Genomic DNA, 20,288 nt, shown 5'->3' on the forward strand with positions numbered 1-20,288 from the left:
TGCTCATTTCCAAAAAGGCACAGGGATCACATCACACTGTGCGCAGACAGTGTCCCCGAAACATAGCTAAAAAGATGAAACCCCGCCACCTGGTGCTCATTACAGGTAAACACAGTTTGTTATTATAATTTGTAGTACTACTTCGGTAACGTTGTTAAATAGAAAAAAACATTGTACTGTATTTCAAACAAGTGACCGTTAACTATCGTACGACACACGTAGCTAGCTTGCTATCAAATACCAGAGGTGAAGATAGGAAAGGGTGTATATGGACGAGCACAGAGAAATCAATCAACAGACTAGTTTTACATATAGCAAATATCGAAATGAACCCAAACAAAGCAAACAGCACCAGGTCTATTATTGTCAATAATTATAATCGTTGAAACAACAACATTTTTAATGCAGTGTTGTGAAACTTACACATGTGACCATTGCGATCATTGACCGTTGCCATAGAAACTGCTGTTGATTCCAGCGATTGCTCTGCTGTTGATTATTCAGCCTGTTGTCAAGCTGAAGTGACGCGTTCTCCTTGGTTTCGACCAACTGCGCTTGCGCACAAGAGAGTTACCGTCATGGCGGCGTTATTACAAAAATATGAGTTGCTTTTCGGCGTTTGAAAGACCTTAAAACTAAAACCACAGATGAGAAAATGAATAGTGACAAGGTAAGTGCTTTAGCTTTGACCTTACCCTATGCAGACTTAAGCTAGGAAATGTTTTTTTTCCAGTATAATGCCATGTCCGCTGTGGTAACTGTTTGTTACCAAACATTAACGTTAGTTGTCGTAGGAAATGAACGTTTTCTTGCTGATAGGGATGGATTTGGTTTGAAGTCATAATAATATGTTTATGTTGTCTTTGAATGAACGTTGTAATGATCTTTAAGTGAACATAAAAATGTATTTATTTAGAAAATAACCAAGGAAGACACATGGAAACCAGCTGACCTGAGAAAACACATCAGGGTAAGTTTTTGAGAGTTCAGGAAAGCATTACAGAAGGAATTCAATCTGGATTGATATAAATCAACAAAATGATATCCAAATAAAATAAATGGTTTTATTTTCTCATTGTTTAAGGAGGGAGGACAAAGTGATGACTACGTCAGGAGGCGAGATGACAATGAGAGAAAGCACCGTGGTGGGGAATCCATAGAGAGACCCCGCAGAGACCCAGACAAGGAGTCCAGACAAGAGAGAGACAAGCCAAGGAACAGTACAAGGGAGAGAAGAGATGAAGCTGAAAAAGACAGATATGCAGATCGACGGAAAGAGGGGTCACGGGATAGGAGAGGCGATAAGGAAAGGGATAAAAGAGAAGACAGGGACAAGGACAAGGAGAAGAGAAGGGAAAGAGACAAGTTGGTAGACGGAAAGAGCTACGACGATGATAACAAGAGGCGAGAAAGGGAGAAGGACAAGGAAAGACACAGAGATAAGGAAAAAGAGAGGGAGAGGGATAGAGAGAGACGCAATGAGGAGGGCAAGGACAAAAGGAGGGAAGAGAGAGACAAGGAAAGACGAAGAGAAGAACGGGACAGAGAGCCCAGGACAGAGAGGGAGCGACGGAGACATGAGGAAAGTGGAGAAAGAGATCGTAGGGAAAAGCACGAAAGAGAGAAAAGAGATCGTCATCGAGAGAGAGAGCGACACAAAGATGAACATGAAGACAAGAAGAATGACACAGAAAGGCGAGAGAGACATGGAGACAGAGAGCATTTGGAAGTGAAGGAGGAAAGAGGTAAAGTCATACCAGTGTGAACACTTAGCTTGCCATATTCACAGGATTAATATTTCTGTACGGGGTCAGCATTTATGTCTTTCTGATTTCAGAGCACAAAGAAGAACAGAGAAGACATAGAGAGGAGAGAGAAAGGAGACACAAAGAGAGAGCATATAATGTAAGCATTTGCAGAAATATTGATTGTTCATCACTTTTTAGCATCTTAAGTAAATAAATTATTATTCTACCCATATCCCACAGCTCAAGAGCAATTCACTTGTGACTTGTCTGGGTTGATGTAGCCTCCTTTGGTCACATTGTTTGACTGGTGTGGATTTTTTTTTTGCTGTTCTCCAGGATGAAAAGCGGAAGCATGACAGCAAATCGAGGGAGAATCGAGACGTGAAGGGGTCAGGGGAAGAGGTCGGGCATTATCGCGGTGACAGAGAGCGAGAGGAAGGGGACAAAAACAAAGAAAGAAAGCGCATAGAGGAGGAGGAACCGGAAAGAAATCATCACAGAGACACGACCAGCTCCAAGAAATCGGCGTCTGACAAAAGTCATAAGCATGAGACTAAAACTGAGGTTTGTAAACCTATAAGTTGCCTGTAAACTGTAAATGATGTTATTTTCTCTTTGTGGTTCCCTAATGGATTGAAAGGCGGTTTTTTTTGTGTGTGAGCCATATACTGTCTGTACTGCATGTTATGCACTCTTTTCCTTCTACAGCACTTACAGCTTCAGTTTCACTGTGGTGCTGCATCACGCCAAAGGACAAACTTAGTATTTAAGATGTCTTCTACTTCATGTATTTATGTCACGTCCGCAGGTTGCCAATGACGAAGATTTGGCTGAATACGAAGATGACTTTGAGGTAATATTACAGCCTTCTAATTATGAAATAGGACACATTCTGTAGAACTGAATTCTGTTGTTCCCGCCATGTTGAAGCTTTTGTTTTTTTAACATTCATTTACGTATTTTTGTGTTACTTCTGCATGTTGTAATCCATTAACGTTCAAAGAAACTGGTGAGTATTCGGAGCTTTTACAAGTGCATTCATTTTCATTTTTATAAGACGTGAAGTTTCACAGCATCTTGTTTTTTTTTGCTTCAAACATGTTGTTATGTGATAAATGATGGGATTTCTCTGTTGAAAGGATTATGAGGAGGATTTTGAGGAGTTGGATGAGAGCGCAAATGAAGATGAGAACGGGAAGGAGCCACAGTATCCAGAGGTGGGTGAAGAGAGGGAGGAGCTCACGGCCCAAAGGAGAAAGGAAATTGAAGCTATTCAGAGAGCCATGGATGAAGAGAACGAGAGAGTCGGAACTGCTCAATCCAGAGAAATGACCATCAGAGACGAGGAAGAAAGTCCTAAACTGTCCAAAGGTAACGTTCTTTCTTCTGTCTTACCTACCCAAAACATTTGAACTAAAGCACCTGGTGTTATCGCATGTTACAGTGTGAGAATTAGAATATAATGCATCTTTTCTCTTTTAATAGGATCAGAAAAGAACCAGAGTAGAGACTCCCAACGCGGGAAGTTTATCGACTTTGTCGCCGCAAAGCAGCGTGAAGTCAGCAAGAAAGTTGCCACAAAACAGAAGTAAGTTAACTTGGAAAAAACCTATTTGTGTTAAATGGTTTTGTGATATGATAGGATACTCATGGTGACTCCCTTTTTATGATTATACAGAGTGTGTACGTGTTCTTTAATTGTACCTTCAATGTGTACTTCTTCTTTCTGACTACAGGAAACGCAGTACAGAGCTTCTACGCTTAATTGATCTGGATTTCTCCATGACAGTGTCCCTTTTGGATCTGCCACCTGTGAATGAATATGACATGTATATCAGAACCTTTGGAACCGCAAACACGAAGCAGGTCAGTGTTTATTACTCTTTTACTTTAAACACATACCTGTAACCAAATGATAAAAGAGAAAAATATTACACGTTTTCCCGTCAAACACTGCTATACTTCCATGTCTAAATAACGTGTTCCTTGCCAGGCATACGTGCAGTGTAATGAGGACAATGCAGACAGAGACATCCAGACAGAGGAGATAGAGGTGTGTGAGAAGTGGACGCAGCATCCTCCGGAGCACAAAGGAGCCTGTGGGGGTAAAGGAGGGAAAAGCCTGTCAAAAATATATTTCTTTTCTCAGATGAACTCCTGTGTTTCCATGTCGAGTTCAATAACAGTGTCTTTGTTTTTGACAGATCCAAACCTCTCCCGGGAAGCGCCAGACAGAAGTGACATTAACTTTGATTCCCAGCGCCTGACAGCGTTTCTGCGCTCAGCCTCTCAGGTTATTGTTTTAACCCTTACTTCCTACGTGGAGGTTTTTTTTTGTGACCAAATCTAACGTCTGTTGTCTTTTGTGACTCAATCAAGGTCATGGTTGTGCTGTTGGAAGAGGATGGAGCTGAGAGGAAATCCCTGAGGAAGCAGAGGTCTCAAGCAGACACGCTGTCTTTCAGCGATGGAAGTTTACAGCTCAACACTAAGTTGCCTTTTCTTATTGGTAAACACCACAACCACTAATTGTACTGCCAAACTAGTGTATTTTAATTAGTATTTCATCAGTTGTTAGTTTGTATTGTTACTTTATGGATCATATCAGTTGTTCAGAATATGCTGTATAAACCACCGCATATTGCACCATTTTTGATTTCAGGTCGCCGCATCAGCCTGCTGCACTTCTCTGAGGTCCAGAGGCACACCATGATGTCAGTCCACAGCCCTACAACGAAGCCCAGTGCCGTGCGTCTTGACAGCTGCACCGTTATCTGCATCTGGAACATTTGGGAGCCGTCCAGACCTCAAAAAGTCCTTATCTACGAATCTGAGGTGACATTCTCAAGGTCTTTTTTCATTTGTAGCTAATTTAGTTGTAATAAATAACACTTAGTAAAATCACCATAAATATTGAAACTTTTAGGACATTTTAGTGACTTCAGAACTTGACATGAGTGAGTTTATTTACATACTAAACATTAATCGTCTGGCAAATAACAATTACAATTAAAACTGCAGTGTCATTTTCATGCCAAAAAAATTCAGTCTTAAAATGCCACACGCGACAAAAAACAATTTTCCGACCTGAGATCTATTCTACCAGTAAGTCCCAGAGGAACCAAAGCCTCCTCTCCTCCAACTTCCACAAACGCCTCCAACAAACACTGACAGTAACCCCCTCTTAATGCTCACCGCTGCAGGTGCAGTGTTGTTGCTTCAGCCCTGGAAAGGCCATATTGGTGTTTGCAGGAACATCAGTGGGCTCTGTGGTGCTGTGGGACCTGAGGGAGCACACGAGTGAACATTACCGCTTGAAGATCGGAGAGGATGAGTGGACCTTCCGACAGCCTACCTTCTCCACTGGTATGGTTCAATGAGAATCGATTGTATTATTAATACATGGACATGGCTGTTTGTTTTTACTGAGTTTAAAACTGAGATTTTCCCAAAGATGTAACAATCACTTATGCCATATTATAGAATAGAAAAAACTTTACTGTCCAACCAAGGCAGGAATATTGTTTTTGGTCTAACGCAGTAATATAATTTTAATTTCCCTTGTTTTATATGACACTTTTTTAATGCTTTTTCTTTCTGCTTTCTCCTCTGTTCCACAATTTAGTCATAAAGAAGGTGGTTGTTTCCTCAGGGTTTCTGTTAATATATTATAGGGTCTTTTTTTGTCTGCCTTTATGTTAAGAGTAGAAAGCCCCTTGATCTTTGAGCTGGTCATCTTTGTCAATGAATGTCAGCAGATCATCCTTATTTACTGTATAAGGTGTATCAGGACAGCCGCTGCCCTTCCTCTCACTTAAAGTTCAGAGGCTGTTTTCTTACCTAACAGTAACAGTAGTGTGCATTCAGTGTGTGCTGATACCCTCTCTTTTGTCATCTTGTCAACGCAGATGCAGTGATGGCCGCCTCGGGCCATTTCTCATCTGTGACGTCTGTAGAAGCCGTCCCCTCCACCGTAGCCGGGGGGCTTAGACCAGAGGTCCCTCTTTTAGCATCTGAGGAAGGTATGGAATGGTATAGGATTAACACATTGATTTAAGATCTTGGGTATCGTTTTTATAAATGCGCCATGTGTTTCTGCCATTCACAGTTGGATTTATATTTAATTGTTATTCTGTTTCATAACCCAGAGTCGTCGGGGTTGTCATTCCAGCTGGCTTCTTTGGATGAATTTGGGGTTTTAAATTTCTGGGTAAGTTGGACAACAAAGTAGATCCTACATATACTGTATTTTCCTTACGGCAGAGGCGCGTGCGCGAAAGTCGAAGGGTGTGAATAGAGGGAGTGTGGTAAGGCGAAGATACTGGTGAGGACAGGACCATATGTGTATTTTTAGATCCAGCGTGACTTCCAGAGGATATCATTATCTCTGATTTATTATCTTATTTATCGCAAATAAATGACCATAAACCTTTTTAGAAACCCCAAAATGATGGGATATGTAGTTCCAAAACGTACAGCCTAAATAAAAGTAAGACCTATATTAATGGTAGGAGTTACAAAATCCAAATTCAATTAAATCCAAGCTAACTTTTTTCTGTAGCAGGTTCAGAATGGCACATGTTGAAAGCCTGTGGACGGGGAGGATTTAAAACTCTACACAACCAGCAAAGAAATGCACTGATGGACTTGAATGATTTCCTCTCTGTGTCCTTTAGGTGGTAGTGGAACTCCCAAAAGCCAACGAGGCCGGCTCTCCCACAGATCTAGGTAAGGCAGTCCTGTTCTAGAGCACTCTCTCTTTTTCCAAGAACATACTCATCTTTCACACACATGTGGAACCAGCTTCAGCCTCTCTCTCTCTCTCTCTCTCTCATGCAGGGCTCAGGCCCGGGGGCAAAGTAAAGTTACTTCACAGCTCCCACCTCCTCACTGCTGAGAGGTGAGATTGGTAAATAGCTTGTGTTGATCATCCGTCACTGCCAACCACTGGGCTCAAAATACCCCACAATGTCTTTTCCCGGCGGAACACAGCTGTTCTGTCGTCGTCACACGATCTTGTTTGTTATGCACTCGTTTATTTCAACACAACATTTGATGGGAACACGTGATGTAGTGTCATGTTTGTTTTTGGCTGAGCATGTGGTAACCTTTGACCTCCGGTTTGGCTTTTCTCGGTCCGTCTGGCTCTCAGGGTATCACAACGAGATGCAGCGAAAACATGGGCCGTTACAGACGCTTCTCTTAAAATTCCTTCCAACAGACTCCAATCACTTCTTTATCGGCACCAGTATGGTAAGCATAACCGTCCTCAAGAGGTTCGGAAAATATTTCCAACCAAATTCCCCACGGTTGTTTTGTGTCATGTTGTGATGGGTCAATAATATCATTTATTTATAGGGTCTGGTCAATCATGGAACGAGTCATGGTTTGAAGGCTCCGCCAAAGTTTTACAGGTTTCAGGAGGCCGGAGTCCAACCTGTCGATGTCACATCAATCCACTTTTCTCCCTTCAGGAAACACTTGTTCTTGGTAACTAATTACCATACATATAAAAGATAAGCTAAAAGAAGAATGAACTATATAATATATGAACTATATATGTCCTCATGCCAGGTGGGTTGTGGGGATGGCAGCATCAGGCTGCACGCAGTAAGTCACGAGCAGCCTGTGGCAGAGTGGAGGAACGGTACAGCTGGTGAACCGGTGGTCTCACTGCAGTGGGCTCAAACCAGACCCACAGTCTTCTGTGTGCTCGATGCAGCCTCTAACCTCCACATATGGGACCTGCTGAAAAATGACGCAGAGCCTGTGGCCACCGAAAGGATGGATTCTGACAGGTAACACCAGACAGACATGAAGGATCATTTTATTTTATTTTAGATTTGTTATGTTGATACGTCGTGTACAATTTCTGCTCTCTTTTCAGGGTGACAGCCATGTCAGTGTTTGGAGACTCAGGACAACAGAACACATATTCAGGAATAGCACTGTCACACGAGTCAGGAAAGATAGAAATGCAGTATTTCACAAGAGGTTTTACGGTGTCCGATGCTGCAGTGGAGGAGAAGTTGGAGAGTATGATGACCGAAGCCTTCTGAAACACCGCATCTTGTGTGGCTGCATTTAGGCAGATGTGTTTGTGTTAATTCCAATGATTTACTGCATTTTAAAACTCTGGAAGAGCGTAAAGATCAATCTGTTTTTGTTTGATAATTTAACATGAATGTGGCTGAATACCAACGATCCTTTACAGGGACAGAATATCATTTAATTATCTTCATTAATACATTATAAAAATATATATAATTTAAATGTTTGTTGATGTAAATATTTCTACTGTTTGATTATTGTAAAATATTTTTATACAATAAACCTACAATATCTGTAGTTATTTACTCCTATGGGAATATATATTTTTGTGTTATTCAATTTTGAAATGCTCCTGCCTAATCACGGTTGAAGTACAATATGTTTAACCAGGACCATAGCCAAGATTTTAGAAATTCAACCAAACCCAAAAAAACAAAAGAAATTGTTTCATATTTTGTCATCTTTAACATTTGATTTATTTAACATTTCAGTTGCCTCTAAATTGTATTTTCCAACATGATGCTATTTGTTCTGTGAAAACTGTATCTTCAAATGATGAGCTACTAAAAACAGCCTTTGTTTACATCTTAAATGTGGATAATCTTATAGTCGTTTTTTAATAAAGGGACATTTTTTTAAATCTGAAAAGTTCATTTAAAAAAAAGAATGTCCCCAAATTTGGTTTTCAGTGTATATAGAATCTGTACATTGTCGATAAAGCAATTTTGGGTGGTGAAATAAAACATCTAAAAGTAATAAATCACAGAAAGAGTACTTAACGTGACGCTTTAAATCACGGACACGACCTCAGTTTCCTCATTAGCAGGTACAACCCTCTGTGTAACTATAGGGATACTTGTATTATATTGTTTTCACTCAAAGAAGATGAGAAAGCTAACCCGGACGTTTTCTAAGAAACCATTTTGCATTCTTGTTCGACCTGCAGCCATGGACGTAGCCGAGCAACCCGTTGCCTAGCAACAAAGACGTAGCTCGTGGACGCAGGAAGCTGAAAGCACAAAGTTATGCTGCTTATTAATTTAAATCTAAATGAACTTAACATTGTGTTGAGTACATACTTACTGCTGCATCCGGTACAGCTACTTGTTTAAAGTTAAAACTAAAGTTTAATAGTTTAACCAGCTTTTAGTATGTTAGCTAACGCTTTACGAAAGACCGAAGACAAACTGATTTAAGCTAATGTTTGTCTTTAGCTCAAGGAGTAGCTTAAAGGTGAGTTATTGGTTGTTTTATGATTATGACTCGAAACCATAACTTTCCCCCCACTTTTTACTGTTATTAGTTTACCTAATATCTCTGCCTGTATTACCAAATAGCATAACATTTGTGTTGAATTTTCAAACCTAATACACACCAAGTAACATGTTAGTGTATTAAAATATTATAAAACCATACAAATAAAATAAGATGGTTCCATGCCTAAATGTATTTATTTTTCTATCTTAACTTAGTAGAACTTCCCTAATCAAAGAATGGTGAAATAAAAGAATTACAAAAGATAACTACTGCTTGTAAGCTAAATAATATTCAAACACCCCTGGACATTCGTATAAAATAAGATTCTGTTTGTGTTTTTCTAGAGTGCCCTGCACAAAGGATAGTTTTGTTTCAAAAATGCAAAAGGTCAGTGAATGCAGCAGCATCCTGTGTATAAAGTGGTGGAGATGATGGCCCCAGGAGAGGAGACGAGAACAGTGCTTGTCTCCAGTCCCACCCCGAGGCTGTTGTCTCGAGAGAACAGGGACATCAAAAGGGAGGACACTTGGAAAGCAGACTTTGTTCAAGCAGGATGCTACAGGCAAGGTAGACTATGTCAACATGATGTATACTGGCTTTGTTCACTTTCAGACACCTTATCTGCTTTGTCTTTGTCTCACTCTCTAGGTAAAACGCTCTAAAAGCGAGCAGCATGTGTTTACTCATGGTCTCCATCGCCTACAGCATTTCTCCTGTGACAGCCCCGTGCGCTTCATGATGTATTCTGAAGCAGCTGCTGCATTCGTTAGCCTTCACTCAGACAACACAGTTTGCTTGTACAAAGCTGATGGCCACAAGCAAACTTCCTCAGCACACCTTCCTTTCATGGGCCTGACCGCCACAAAGATCGCTGACTGTCTGGTGGGTTGGGGCCCGGGGCCCGTCTTCACACTTTTGGACAGTGAGTTTCGCCCTCTGGACGCTGCTCAAGATGCCCTGGACATACGTGTGTGTCAGGGTGCAGAGCACTCCACAGAGTTGGTGACCGCAGGGGTGGGGAACGTGTGTGTGTGGTCGGTGATGCTCATGAGGTGTAAGTTGAAGATACAGGAGGAGCTGCAGCACAGCACTTTCACTCAGATGGCATTGGCTCCCCCGCGATCTGACAGGCCCCACCGAGCCTTCGTCGTGTGCGGGCAGCTCGTGACGGTCATCGACCTCGATGCCGGGAAGGTTTTGGAGCACAAGAGGGATCTCTGCTCACGGTGTGTATAGGTGCACGTGATGTCAATGAATTTCTTTCAGCATTTGATTGACAAGTTATGTTCCACAGAACCATCACAGCAATAGTGTACTGCTCCCAACTGGACTGTTTGATCACTGCATTTGAAGAGCTCTCCATTAGAATATGGGGTCCAGATTGGGAACTCCGTGTAGCTTTTGTAGGACACAATGGTAAAGTCATCACATCTATTCATATTCTTTTTGACCCACTTTATGATTCCACATAATGTTGAAAGGTTCTGTTTTATTTGCATGTAGGTGTGGTGCACTCTCTGTTCTACTGCCCCACATTGAGCTCGCTGTTCTCAGCTTCTGTGGATTGTACGATCCGTTGCTGGAACGTGGAAGAAAGTGATGTGGTCGAGTGTGTCCACACAGAGCAGAAAAAGCCTCCGTTGTGCATAGGAGGCACTAAAAAGGGAGATTATTTTTTCTCCTTCTCTCACCAGGGAGTTGACATTTGGACCATCAGAGCCTTGTACACCCTCCACTGTAAACTCAAAGGGGATGAAGGAGCCCCACTGAGACAAATCCTAGCTTCCCCCTTCCCCGCTCCTTATCCAGACACGAGTCCTCTGTGTGAGCGGGGACAGCGATATCATGCTTGTGGCTGCAGAAACAGGAGCGCTGTTGACTTCTTTCAAAGCAAAGCAGAGGATTTTGTGTGCTGACTACTGCCTGCAAAAAGAGATTCTGTTGGCTCTGACAGACACAGGTACGGTGCTCCAAGCCAACACACTCACTAATCCGATCACTTTGATGCAAGAGTGGAAGGGGAGAGGCCAGGGGCCCTGGCAGCGGAAGGACCATGTGACTGAGAACGATGCCCAGATTCTTCCGATCCCCGGCCCGGCTTGCTGCCTGATACTCTACAGCTATGTGGCTGAAACACAACGAGCTTTAGAGGAGTGGAGGAGTTTGCAGGAGAGAAGAGGATACAGTCACAGGAGTAAGGCAGCTCTTAAAGATGACAAGAATAAGTGAGCATTTTATTATATATTTATGAAAATATTCTATGAGGCAAAAGCATCTGTACTTTCAGCTAATTTGATTGTACTTGACAGGTTTTTGGTCATTCTCGGCCACGTTGGAGGCTGTGTGAGTGTTCTGAAAGCTGATAATGGGACGGTCTTCCACAGGACGCGGGCACACAATGGCCAGAGAGTCACCGCAATGCAGGTGTACCCTGAGAACAGTTACCTCCTCACCACAGGTATTTCCCTGTGTAACTTTAGTATCTTTGTATGGTTGTCAGCAGAGGTGGACGGAGTATTCAGATCTTTTACTTAAGTAAAAGTAGAAATACCACAGTGTAGGAATACTCTGTTACAAGTAAAAATCCTGCATTCAACATTTTATTTAGGTAAAAGTACAAAAGGGTAAGCATCAAAAATAAACATAAAGTACCAAAAGTAAAAATTACATTCTGCACAGCGGCCCTTTTCAGAATAATATATATATATATATATATATATATATATATATATATATATATATATATATATATATATATATATATTATAGTTATATTATTGGTGCATTAAGGCCCTTTAATGTTTTTACTATATTCCGGGTAGCTTGTGAATTTCACTAAGTGATTGATAAAGATTTGAAACTATAATAATAATACATAATAAATGATTTGTTGTTTACATTTTTTATTTTAGATTGTACTGTACATAAGTAAATAAACTTTAGTAGCTTTCCACCACTTGCTTGTCAGTGAGTTAACTACTTTACCCCGATCCCTAAGGTGAGGACATGACAGTGGTGGTGTGGAGAGTAAACCCCTACCTCCAGGAGTGTCTCAGCCAACAGCTGAGCCTGCACTGTGGCCAGCCTCAAGTCTACCTGGCAGCCCTGGGCACCCAGCTGGCCCTGACCTTCCAGGAGCCCAACAGTTACACCCACAACCTGATGCACTTTAACCTACTCAACCAGAGGCAGACTGACTACCCACCGAACGAAGGACATTCAGACGACTTCACTGGTCACAAAAACTTTTTTTGTTTTATGTCCCTACTTAATTGAATGTGGATGCAGTTGCGTTGTTTGTATGTGTGTGAGTGACTCTGGGTGTTTGCTCTTGCAGGACTGTGTGTGTGTCCTAATCTGGAGGTGTTTGTCTCCAGCAGTCTAGATGGGACAGTGTGTATCTGGAATATGGAGAATCACCTCATGAGGTTAGAGTTCATTCTCATGCCACTGATCTCTTGCATTACAGATGAGAAAAGCATACTGTAATTCAGTAATGTGTGTGTGTGTGTGTGTGTGTGTGTGTGTGTGTGTGTGTGTGTGTGTGTGTGTGTGTGTGTGTCAGGACACTGCAGCTGAATGCAGTGCCTGAGTGTCTGGCTCACAGTGGGTTTGGAGGGGAACTGTTTCTTGGCATTAGAGGGGATCTGTACAGGATGAATTGTGCAAAGTTCCTGCCACATCAACTAATGGTAACTAGTGAGTTTGCAGTGCAGCTGATGTATGTGTGTGTGTGTGTGGGGGGGGGGGGGGGTCATTTAGACATTTATTAAATAAAGCTGCAATATATAAACCCATTTAATCCTATTTCATTTTCACAGCTTCTTTCCACTTATTGTGCCGAGCGCCTTCCTGACACGCCTGTCATCGAGAATAAACAAAAGTACGATTTATTCATACTAAATATTAAAACTAATACAAAACAATGCTGTAATAAATTATTCTGCAAACAGGAATGCAAACACAGACAAAGATGAGGAAGAGGAATCGCCAACAATCGGCAAGAACTTGAACACGGACCTAGCTGCACTCCTCCAAGGCTCAGTAAAATGCCTCAAAGAGAAGCCCCCCAGCACAAAGGAAACCAAGAAAGAGGCATTTGCTCGCTACATGGAGATAATATATGGGCTGCCCCTTAATATCAAGGTTTCTTCCTCCACCTCCCCTCACTCATTTTACCTGCTAAAGATACAAACGTGGTAGTATACTTGCCCTCTGCTTTTTCAAAATCAGCAATTGTATTTAAATTTTAAGCACGTTTTCATTATTCAGAGGGAGCTTCATAATTAATAGGATAATTATGTGTTTTCCAGATTGATTTGGAGGACACCATTGAACCAGATACATTTGAGATAAGCTCATTTGATCCTGAACCTTATCACCACAAGCACCGGAAGCCTTCTAACTTAAAAGAGGACGTCCGCCCTGAACCTACGATAGAGATTCCTGTGAATGTGGTGAAAAATAAGGTAAAATCTTTCTACAAAGATGTGCAGTAGAATTCACAGTTGGATTAGAGTTTCTGAATGTAACTCTACAGTAGTTGACAGACAAATGTGTTGTTGTATATCAGCTGAATAGAAATAGTAAGCAGAACAGAAGCCAAGTTGTGATTTGTTTCTGCAGAAGACAAAGGCTCCGGCAACAATCTCTAAACCAACGAAGACCCTGATAAAAGTCCAGCCACCACCTGTCCTACCTAAACCAGTCATAGAGGAAGTAGAGGTAAGAGCATGTGTTGTCTTTATTTCACAGACGACAAAAGACAGCATCTCTCATTTGTGTGTGCATCCATGTGTACATCTGCACTCCTGTAGCCAGAGATCATTTCTACGAAAGAGCAACCCAAACCCCAAACACTTCCTCCTCCTCCTACACCTCGTCCAAGGAACCCAACACCACCCCCACCACGGGAACCCATCCCGGACGTGCCCACGTTCCTCAAACAGTTCGCAGAGGCAGGCTGGTTTGAAGACCTGTATCCTAATAAAAAGGTACCATCTATATCTGCAATTATATAATGCACAATGGTACATGTTGGGGTCTTGATGAGTGTGTTTGTGTGCAGTGTATCACAAGCACCATGTCTCCAGAGGACTTCTCCTGGCAGCTGCTGGGCCGTCTGGACACCTGCAGCGCTCCGTCAAAGCTGAAGATCTTTACTGCACTGCAGGCGCTGGGCAGCCAGGGAGTCTTACAGAATGCAGACAAGCTTTACCAAGGCCTCATCGACCGGGTGCCCACATTTGTGAGACCTCACATGGTACGGTGCAGCCTGGCTCAAGATTGCCAAAGTGCATTTTAAGAAGTAGATGTGTCTTATTGTTTTTCCTGTGTGTGTGTGTGTGTGTGTTTCAGTCACTTGAGCAACGAGCCGCTCTTGTTGAAATGTTGAATCAGCTGGTGCGTCTCAAGTCTGCCAGCTACAAGCTTGTGAAAAAGCTTCTCACACTTCTAGCTTTTAAACAACTAGGTCTCCGGTGAGTCCATCAATGTTAGAATAAAAAATCAAGTAAGAACAACATCATATGTAAGCTAATGTTAATTTATGCCAACTCCTCCAAAGCATATAAACATGTATAGATTAACAAATAATAATAAAAGAATAAAACATTTGAATCATCCTGTCAATAGACAAACAGTGCTGCACATTCTGACTGCATTAGCTGTGAATGAGGCTGAGCCGTGGTTGTTGCCGGAGCTGGAGAGCTGGGACTCGGAGCTGCGGGACCAGCCGGACATCTGGAAGAACCTCCACGACAGAGCAGAGTCTTGGCTTCAGTTATGGATTTCCAAATACAAAGTAACGTTGTTTAATTGAAATCTTAATCCCTCTCTATCTTAAAATCTTGTTTTAAATCTGGAAATCATCTTTTGCATTCATTATCACCATCTATCAGAGTATTTTTGAGTGTGACAAAAGGACAGAACAGGTGTTTGAAAACTGAGAGGCTCTCCCTCCTTCAATCAGCTCTCCGCTGCTTCTGATGTCCTTTACTGTGACCTTAACTCCTCTAAATAAGGAATGCATGAGGACATGTCAGTGTTGTTGATTGACATGGCCCGTGGTGTCGTGGCTGGTTTTGGCTTTCTTCTGTAAGTGATTAACTGCTTCCCCTCTCTCTTTCCACACCACCAGGAACATGACATGCATCTATACCTCAGGAGTACAGCAAAGTGGAAGCCGACAACCTTCAGCATGGTGGATGTGCTGAATTATTTCTGCTCTGTGCAAAAGGAGGAGTACAGAAAGGCCCGATGTGTTGCACCTGCTGATGGCAGAAACACTGTTCTTATGCCTCTCTGTGATTGGTATGTAAAGGTGATACAGTGCATGTTGGTTTCCTCTACTGTAATTAATATTATTTCTCTATTTGTGTAGTAGTTCTCGACCAATCCTTCGTCTAGGAGAGACTTACAGCATGGCCAGGACATGGAGGCCACCAGGTAAGATTTCACCGTTCTTTAGCAAAGACTTGCGTTTATAGAAATGAACTGCTTTATAACATTTAAAGCAGGGGCGTCAAACATGCGGCCCGTGGGCCAAAAGCGGCCCCCCAGAGGGTCCAATCCGGCCCGTGGGATGACTTTGCAAAGTGTAAATATTAGTTGTTTTGATCATAAAGTAAAATACTGTTCCTAAATTTCCCTCAGGATCTATCTAGATGCCTGTGAGGAAATGTTTTGTGCCTTTGTAGACACACTGTGATCTGTAAGTTGTAATGTGTAAATGATAAACTGCGGCATAATATCGTTATAACACCTTTTCTCTTAAGAAATTTCAGGTTTTTCTTAATGTTTTGTAAAAAGATAGTTCATTAAATTTGAACATTCTCAGAACATTTGGAGTTGTGGTTATTTATTATTATGCTGTGATCTTACTGGTCCGGCCCACTTGAGATCAGATTGGCCTTTATGTGGCCCCTGAACTAAAATGAGTTTGACACCAGATTCTTGTCATACAGGTGTAATTCTGCCTCCCCTGAGAAACCGTCCCTTCCTCATGCAGTTTCCCAATTTCATCTCGTTGCCGTTACCTCGGGTCACTCTTTGCCCCTTTCGCGTGTGCTCAGAGGAGGACTGGCTGAAGGCCTCAACTCGCCGCTACTTCATTCAACAGCAGTCGTACGTAGAGTACTACAGATGATTCCTCTTGGTGTGCAACACTCCAATTAACATTAACCTTTTTACAATTAAAAGACTTAAAAAATTGCTTTAAGACTGATTTATTCTGTGATTGACAGTATGTTAATGCATTCATGTCGTACAAGGGGGAGTTGGTACACGCATTTCCCGATAACGGTGATTTCTGTCTTTTGGACTCGATATATCAGTCGAATGAATACAAAAAAAGCAGAATCCTGGACAAACATATTCAAGAAATACAGTAAGACAAATGGAAATTAGAACAGCACAAAGAGAAATTACAATACTCATAATTGGCACGTATTTAAAGTAAAAAGTATGCTAATATTTTAACATTATAAAAGAAAACCACCGTTAAACGTGTAGTTTTGATTGTTGGTGTATTATGTAATAGCTGATCAGCTGCTGTATATGAATGAGTGTCTTGTATAAAGAAAGTAATGTTGTAAAGGCACGAGGGCAGATAACTTGTAAACTTCAACGAGAGGGAAAATAATCTTTGTGTCCCAACTATTATGTTACCCTGATTAAAAAGCAAAACATATACAGCAATTGTTTTATACAGTCAATAAGTAAACATTATTATTATTATAACAAGTATTACAGCGCCATTTTATTGAAGCATGGCTTATTGTGTAATCCTCCATGTGTCCCAACAGGAGGAAATCTTATCTCCCAACAATAACAAACATGTTGCTTTGGTGACACAATGACTTCCCCTTAACCCCACCATCACCCTGGACTATGGCTACCCCTTAGAGTATCAGACCTTTACAGGGGACAGATAACGAAAAGATAAAAAAAACATAATTTGAACTCTAGATTAGGGTGACAATTTGATTGTCGTGTATGTACATTGCTCTGGTACGTGTTGCTAAACGAACAAAAAACAAAACCACCTGTTCCTTTCCTTCGCCTTTGCTCTAGTCCACCAAGTCTTTATCATAATTGAGCAGGTCGCATGTCAGAAAGAGGTCAGAGCGACCGCTTTCTAGCAGCACCCTTTTGAGCTGGCTGCTGGTAATGTTGATGTCTGAGGCTTCATCCAGCGGCCAGTCTAAAAGCTGAGCACTGGAGGGCAGGTCAGGAAGGCCCGGCTGGTAGTCTTCCAGGGGGTTGGGGTACAGTAACTGACGGAGAGAGGGCATTCTCACAGCCATCCTCACCAGGTCCATGAGGCCAGCAACGGAGAGTGGGTTCAGGGCCAAAGCCAAGCTCTTGAGGGCCCTGCAGCCTCCCAGTGAGGGCAGCAAGAGTCCCAGCAGGCCATCAGTAAGGCCACAGCCACTTAAAGAGAGGTGCTGCAGACTACTGGAAGCCTGGGAGAGGAGGCGGCGAATGGAGGTCAGTGTGTTTTCATCCAGGCGGTTTTCACTTAGATCCAGCTGCTGCAGTGTGGAAGCATGATGGCTGCAGGACAGATAGGCGAGGTCAGCCGGGCTCAAGCTCAAATATGGCAGCTCCAGTATCTCTAGAGGCTTAGGCAGTGAGCTGTAACAAAATAATATTTATTATCAAATGCATACATGTATTATAGAGGTCTAATTGTTTGCTCAAATATTACGTTTACTATCAAATAAAACTAAATAAATAGCTGCATTGACAGATTGGTATATTGCCATTTCTTAAACCTAAGGTTGGACAAATTATTAAATAAATAATCTAAAAATGTGGCAGTGATATTAACTAGGCTCAGGGTGAAGGTACAAAGTTACAAGACAGCATACACGTAATGGAGGATCAGGCCATACCTAAGCAGCACACGAAGTTGTCCAGGCAGACGCAGTGCAGTGAGGCTGAGACGACTTAGTTCTTGTAGTTGTGTCAGACCCTGAGACAAGTCCCTCAGGGCCTCTTCCTGGCCAGGGTGGTCTCTGCGAAAGTCCAAGTTACAGTAGTGCAGTCTAAGAGAGTTCAGGGCAGGGAAGGCGGAAAGCAGAGGCAGCAGCTCAGCCAAGCCAGCCACACCGAGGCTGCTGTAGCGAACATCAATGCCCAGAAAACCCTGGCGAGGCAGGAGACCCAGCAGAGTCCTGATACTAGACACTGAAATCTCTTCCACACGTAGGTATCTGCACTGAAGCTTGAGGGGTCCCAATGTGGTCAGCGCCCCCCGAACACGCTCCCAAGAGCGAGCATTTACAAAAAGATCAGCTCTCACATGCACCAAAACATCACTGCTTACATCTTTTGCTTCAGTCACCTTTTGACTGCCTCCTAAAGCAGTCATTGCCGCATCTCTTTTCCTCTCTACCTCCATCCTCCTCCTGACACCTTGAATCAGCTCCTCTTCGCCCAGAATCCCACATGATCCCATCCTATTTTGGTCATTTCCCCCCAACTCATTATTATCTGTGCTTGCTTGATTGCAATGTGTTTCCCTTCCCCCTTCCCACTGTCCCCTCTCTCGTTTCACATCTTTTTCTCTCTCTAGAGCAGAGATTCTTTTCCTCTCCCGCTGTGCCCTCTGTGCTCCAGCTCTGGCTTGAACAACCATGGTGCAGAGAGCTACAGTCAGAGACCAGCCTCCCATGGGGTCGCCCATCCCTCCTTCATCACCTTGCAGTCCACATAGGTCCAGTACTTTCAGGGAACACCTAGGAAAGAGTCTTAAATGTTACTCACAGATCAAAGATCATGACCCAAACACTGTAGCGAGAATAATAAACGACTTCTTACCTTTGGTCCGACAGTCCTCTTACAACTGCAAGTAACAGAGCTTGGATGCAGAGTCGATTTGGCCCAGTTTGCCCTTGTTTCCTGCGTCTGGCGACACGCAATGTGCGTTCAGGCCACCTCTGCACAAGTTCACCCACAGCCAGTGGTCTGCAGCCAGTAAAAGAGGCCTCCAGCAGCGGTCTGTACAGCTCCATGGGCACCCACCTCAGCCAGCAGGGCGACGAGCTGTGGTCCCTCACCACCTCCCTGGCACAAAGGCTCACCAAGGAAAGCACCATTTCAGCACAGAGAAGTGTGAGCTTTTAGCATGAAGAATATAGCAGGCGAAATAATTTTGCGTGCAACACCTTTGCTGGAAGCAGACTTTACTCGTCTGAGCTAGCTAGCTAGCTGAAACTAGCTAAGATTAACTTTATGACAGAAATGTGATGCGGTCTTGTAAAACCCCAAAAAAGTATTTATAACATCATGTGATATCTACTTGGATTATTAACAGCAATAACCTAAGATGGAAACCTTTCGCTGGTGAAATATTAAACGCTGGTACATCTCGTTAGCTAACTCGACAAACTATCACTGAGCAAGCTGCAGGAGCGCGAGGACTGTTTACATTTCCCTGACGCATGCCAGTGACGTAGTGGCGTGACGTCATGACTATAGACATTAAAGCATAGAGTGGATCTTGTGCACTTATTTGTGTGCCCTCTTATTCTTGATTTTGTAAATGTCATTTATAGTTAATAGTTAGTATATTCAGGGTTTTATAATACTAAACCACAGGTTATATATATCCTTCCAAACGAGACATCTATATAAGGGGATGGTACCATGAAATGCTTTTTATTTTTTTTACTGATGTTAGGCCATGGGGTTCAATTTTTGGCTATTAGACATGTTGACGAAGCACTGCCATTGCTGCCGAGTTTAGCCCTCAACCCTTAACCTTCAATAAGTGTCAGCATGGATATACTCGGACTTTGCAGGGATTAGCTCTTTGTATCCTACCATAGAAATACCCAGATTCCTTACTAAAAGGAAAGAAACAATATTACAGTTAAAAAATACTTAATTTCAATTTCTTGCAATAACAAGTAACATATAAGTAGCATTTTAATTTTGCTGCACAGTTTAATCTATAACAACACATACTCTCCCATAACTAAATCCACCAGGACAAGTAAACATAATTACGTCCAATTTCTAACCAGTGTGAAAATGAGTTTACTTATTTAGTAGACATAATGAAAAAAGATAAGAATTCAAACAGCATTACATTTAGAATAATTACGATTTAATAAAACAAAATTCTGTGCAGGGTAACAGGTGGCTGGAGACAACGCCAGCATGCATTTGGCACAGAGAAAGGGAGACAGCACTCTAAGAAATAGGAGAATTGGCACGTACCCA

At 42.3% G+C, this 20,288-nt stretch overlaps 3 protein-coding genes across 5 annotated transcripts; 2 read left to right on the forward strand and 1 right to left on the reverse strand.

Moving 5' to 3' along the window:
* The first annotated feature begins 560 nt into the window (after positions 1–560).
* dync2i1 (dynein 2 intermediate chain 1) lies at positions 561–8,483 on the forward strand. Its single transcript, XM_029458187.1, is given in 24 exon segments — positions 561–670; positions 917–970; positions 1,085–1,745; positions 1,838–1,905; positions 2,085–2,312; positions 2,557–2,601; positions 2,752–2,757; positions 2,888–3,119; positions 3,234–3,336; positions 3,485–3,614; positions 3,742–3,853; positions 3,953–4,041; positions 4,128–4,257; positions 4,411–4,583; positions 4,952–5,114; positions 5,657–5,770; positions 5,897–5,958; positions 6,425–6,476; positions 6,588–6,648; positions 6,901–6,928; positions 6,930–7,001; positions 7,107–7,238; positions 7,323–7,546; positions 7,636–8,483. Coding segments are annotated over 24 exon segments (3,126 nt in total). The 5' UTR covers positions 561–655; the 3' UTR covers positions 7,808–8,483.
* Positions 8,484–10,168: 1,685 nt separating this feature from the next.
* Positions 10,169–16,250, forward strand: wdr97 (WD repeat domain 97). Of its 3 annotated transcripts, none has more exons than XM_029458145.1 (18): positions 10,169–10,282; positions 10,351–10,472; positions 10,560–11,281; positions 11,366–11,514; positions 12,055–12,291; positions 12,394–12,484; positions 12,622–12,748; positions 12,878–12,939; positions 13,010–13,202; positions 13,370–13,525; positions 13,683–13,781; positions 13,874–14,050; positions 14,125–14,319; positions 14,415–14,536; positions 14,691–14,859; positions 15,196–15,368; positions 15,439–15,503; positions 16,022–16,250. In XM_029458145.1, exons 3-18 carry the CDS (start codon positions 10,902–10,904, stop codon positions 16,201–16,203), a joined length of 2,577 nt encoding a protein of 858 aa, XP_029314005.1. In that variant the 5' UTR covers positions 10,169–10,282; positions 10,351–10,472; positions 10,560–10,901; the 3' UTR covers positions 16,204–16,250. The 3 variants fall into 3 exon arrangements, with proteins under 3 accessions (XP_029314005.1, XP_029314006.1, XP_029314007.1); XM_029458146.1 differs by having other exon boundaries at positions 15,442–15,503; XM_029458147.1 differs by lacking the exons at positions 15,196–15,368; positions 15,439–15,503; positions 16,022–16,250 and having other exon boundaries at positions 14,723–14,778.
* Positions 16,251–16,252: 2 nt separating this feature from the next.
* LOC115025707 (leucine-rich repeat-containing protein 14) lies at positions 16,253–19,498 on the reverse strand. Its single transcript, XM_029458148.1, has 3 exons — positions 18,882–19,498; positions 17,954–18,799; positions 16,253–17,693 (listed from the first exon to the last, which is right to left on the reverse strand). The coding sequence occupies exons 1-3, from the start codon at positions 19,157–19,159 to the stop codon at positions 17,126–17,128; spliced, it is 1,692 nt and encodes a 563-aa protein (XP_029314008.1). The 5' UTR covers positions 19,160–19,498; the 3' UTR covers positions 16,253–17,125.
* Positions 19,499–20,288: the final 790 nt, after the last annotated feature.

Source organism: Cottoperca gobio, chromosome 20 (assembly GCF_900634415.1).
Source record: "Cottoperca gobio chromosome 20, fCotGob3.1, whole genome shotgun sequence".
NCBI classification, from domain to species: domain Eukaryota; kingdom Metazoa; phylum Chordata; class Actinopteri; order Perciformes; family Bovichtidae; genus Cottoperca; species Cottoperca gobio.

Bases quoted from the DNA above. Each gene is read 5' to 3' on its own strand.
- wdr97 (XM_029458145.1), top strand. From the start codon at position 10,902: ATGCTTGTGGCTGCAGAAACAGGAGCGCTGTTGACTTCTTTCAAAGCA. The intron at 12,292-12,393 runs GTCACAAAAACT...TTGCTCTTGCAG, and splicing joins ACATTCAGACGACTTCACTG to GACTGTGTGTGTGTCCTAAT. The intron at 13,203-13,369 runs GTTTCTTCCTCC...TGTGTTTTCCAG, and splicing joins GGCTGCCCCTTAATATCAAG to ATTGATTTGGAGGACACCAT.
- LOC115025707 (XM_029458148.1), bottom strand. From the start codon at position 19,159: ATGGTGCTTTCCTTGGTGAGCCTTTGTGCCAGGGAGGTGGTGAGGGAC. The intron at 18,800-18,881 runs GTAAGAAGTCGT...ACTCTTTCCTAG, and splicing joins AGAGGACTGTCGGACCAAAG to GTGTTCCCTGAAAGTACTGG. The intron at 17,694-17,953 runs GTATGGCCTGAT...ATTTTGTTACAG, and splicing joins CAACTTCGTGTGCTGCTTAG to CTCACTGCCTAAGCCTCTAG.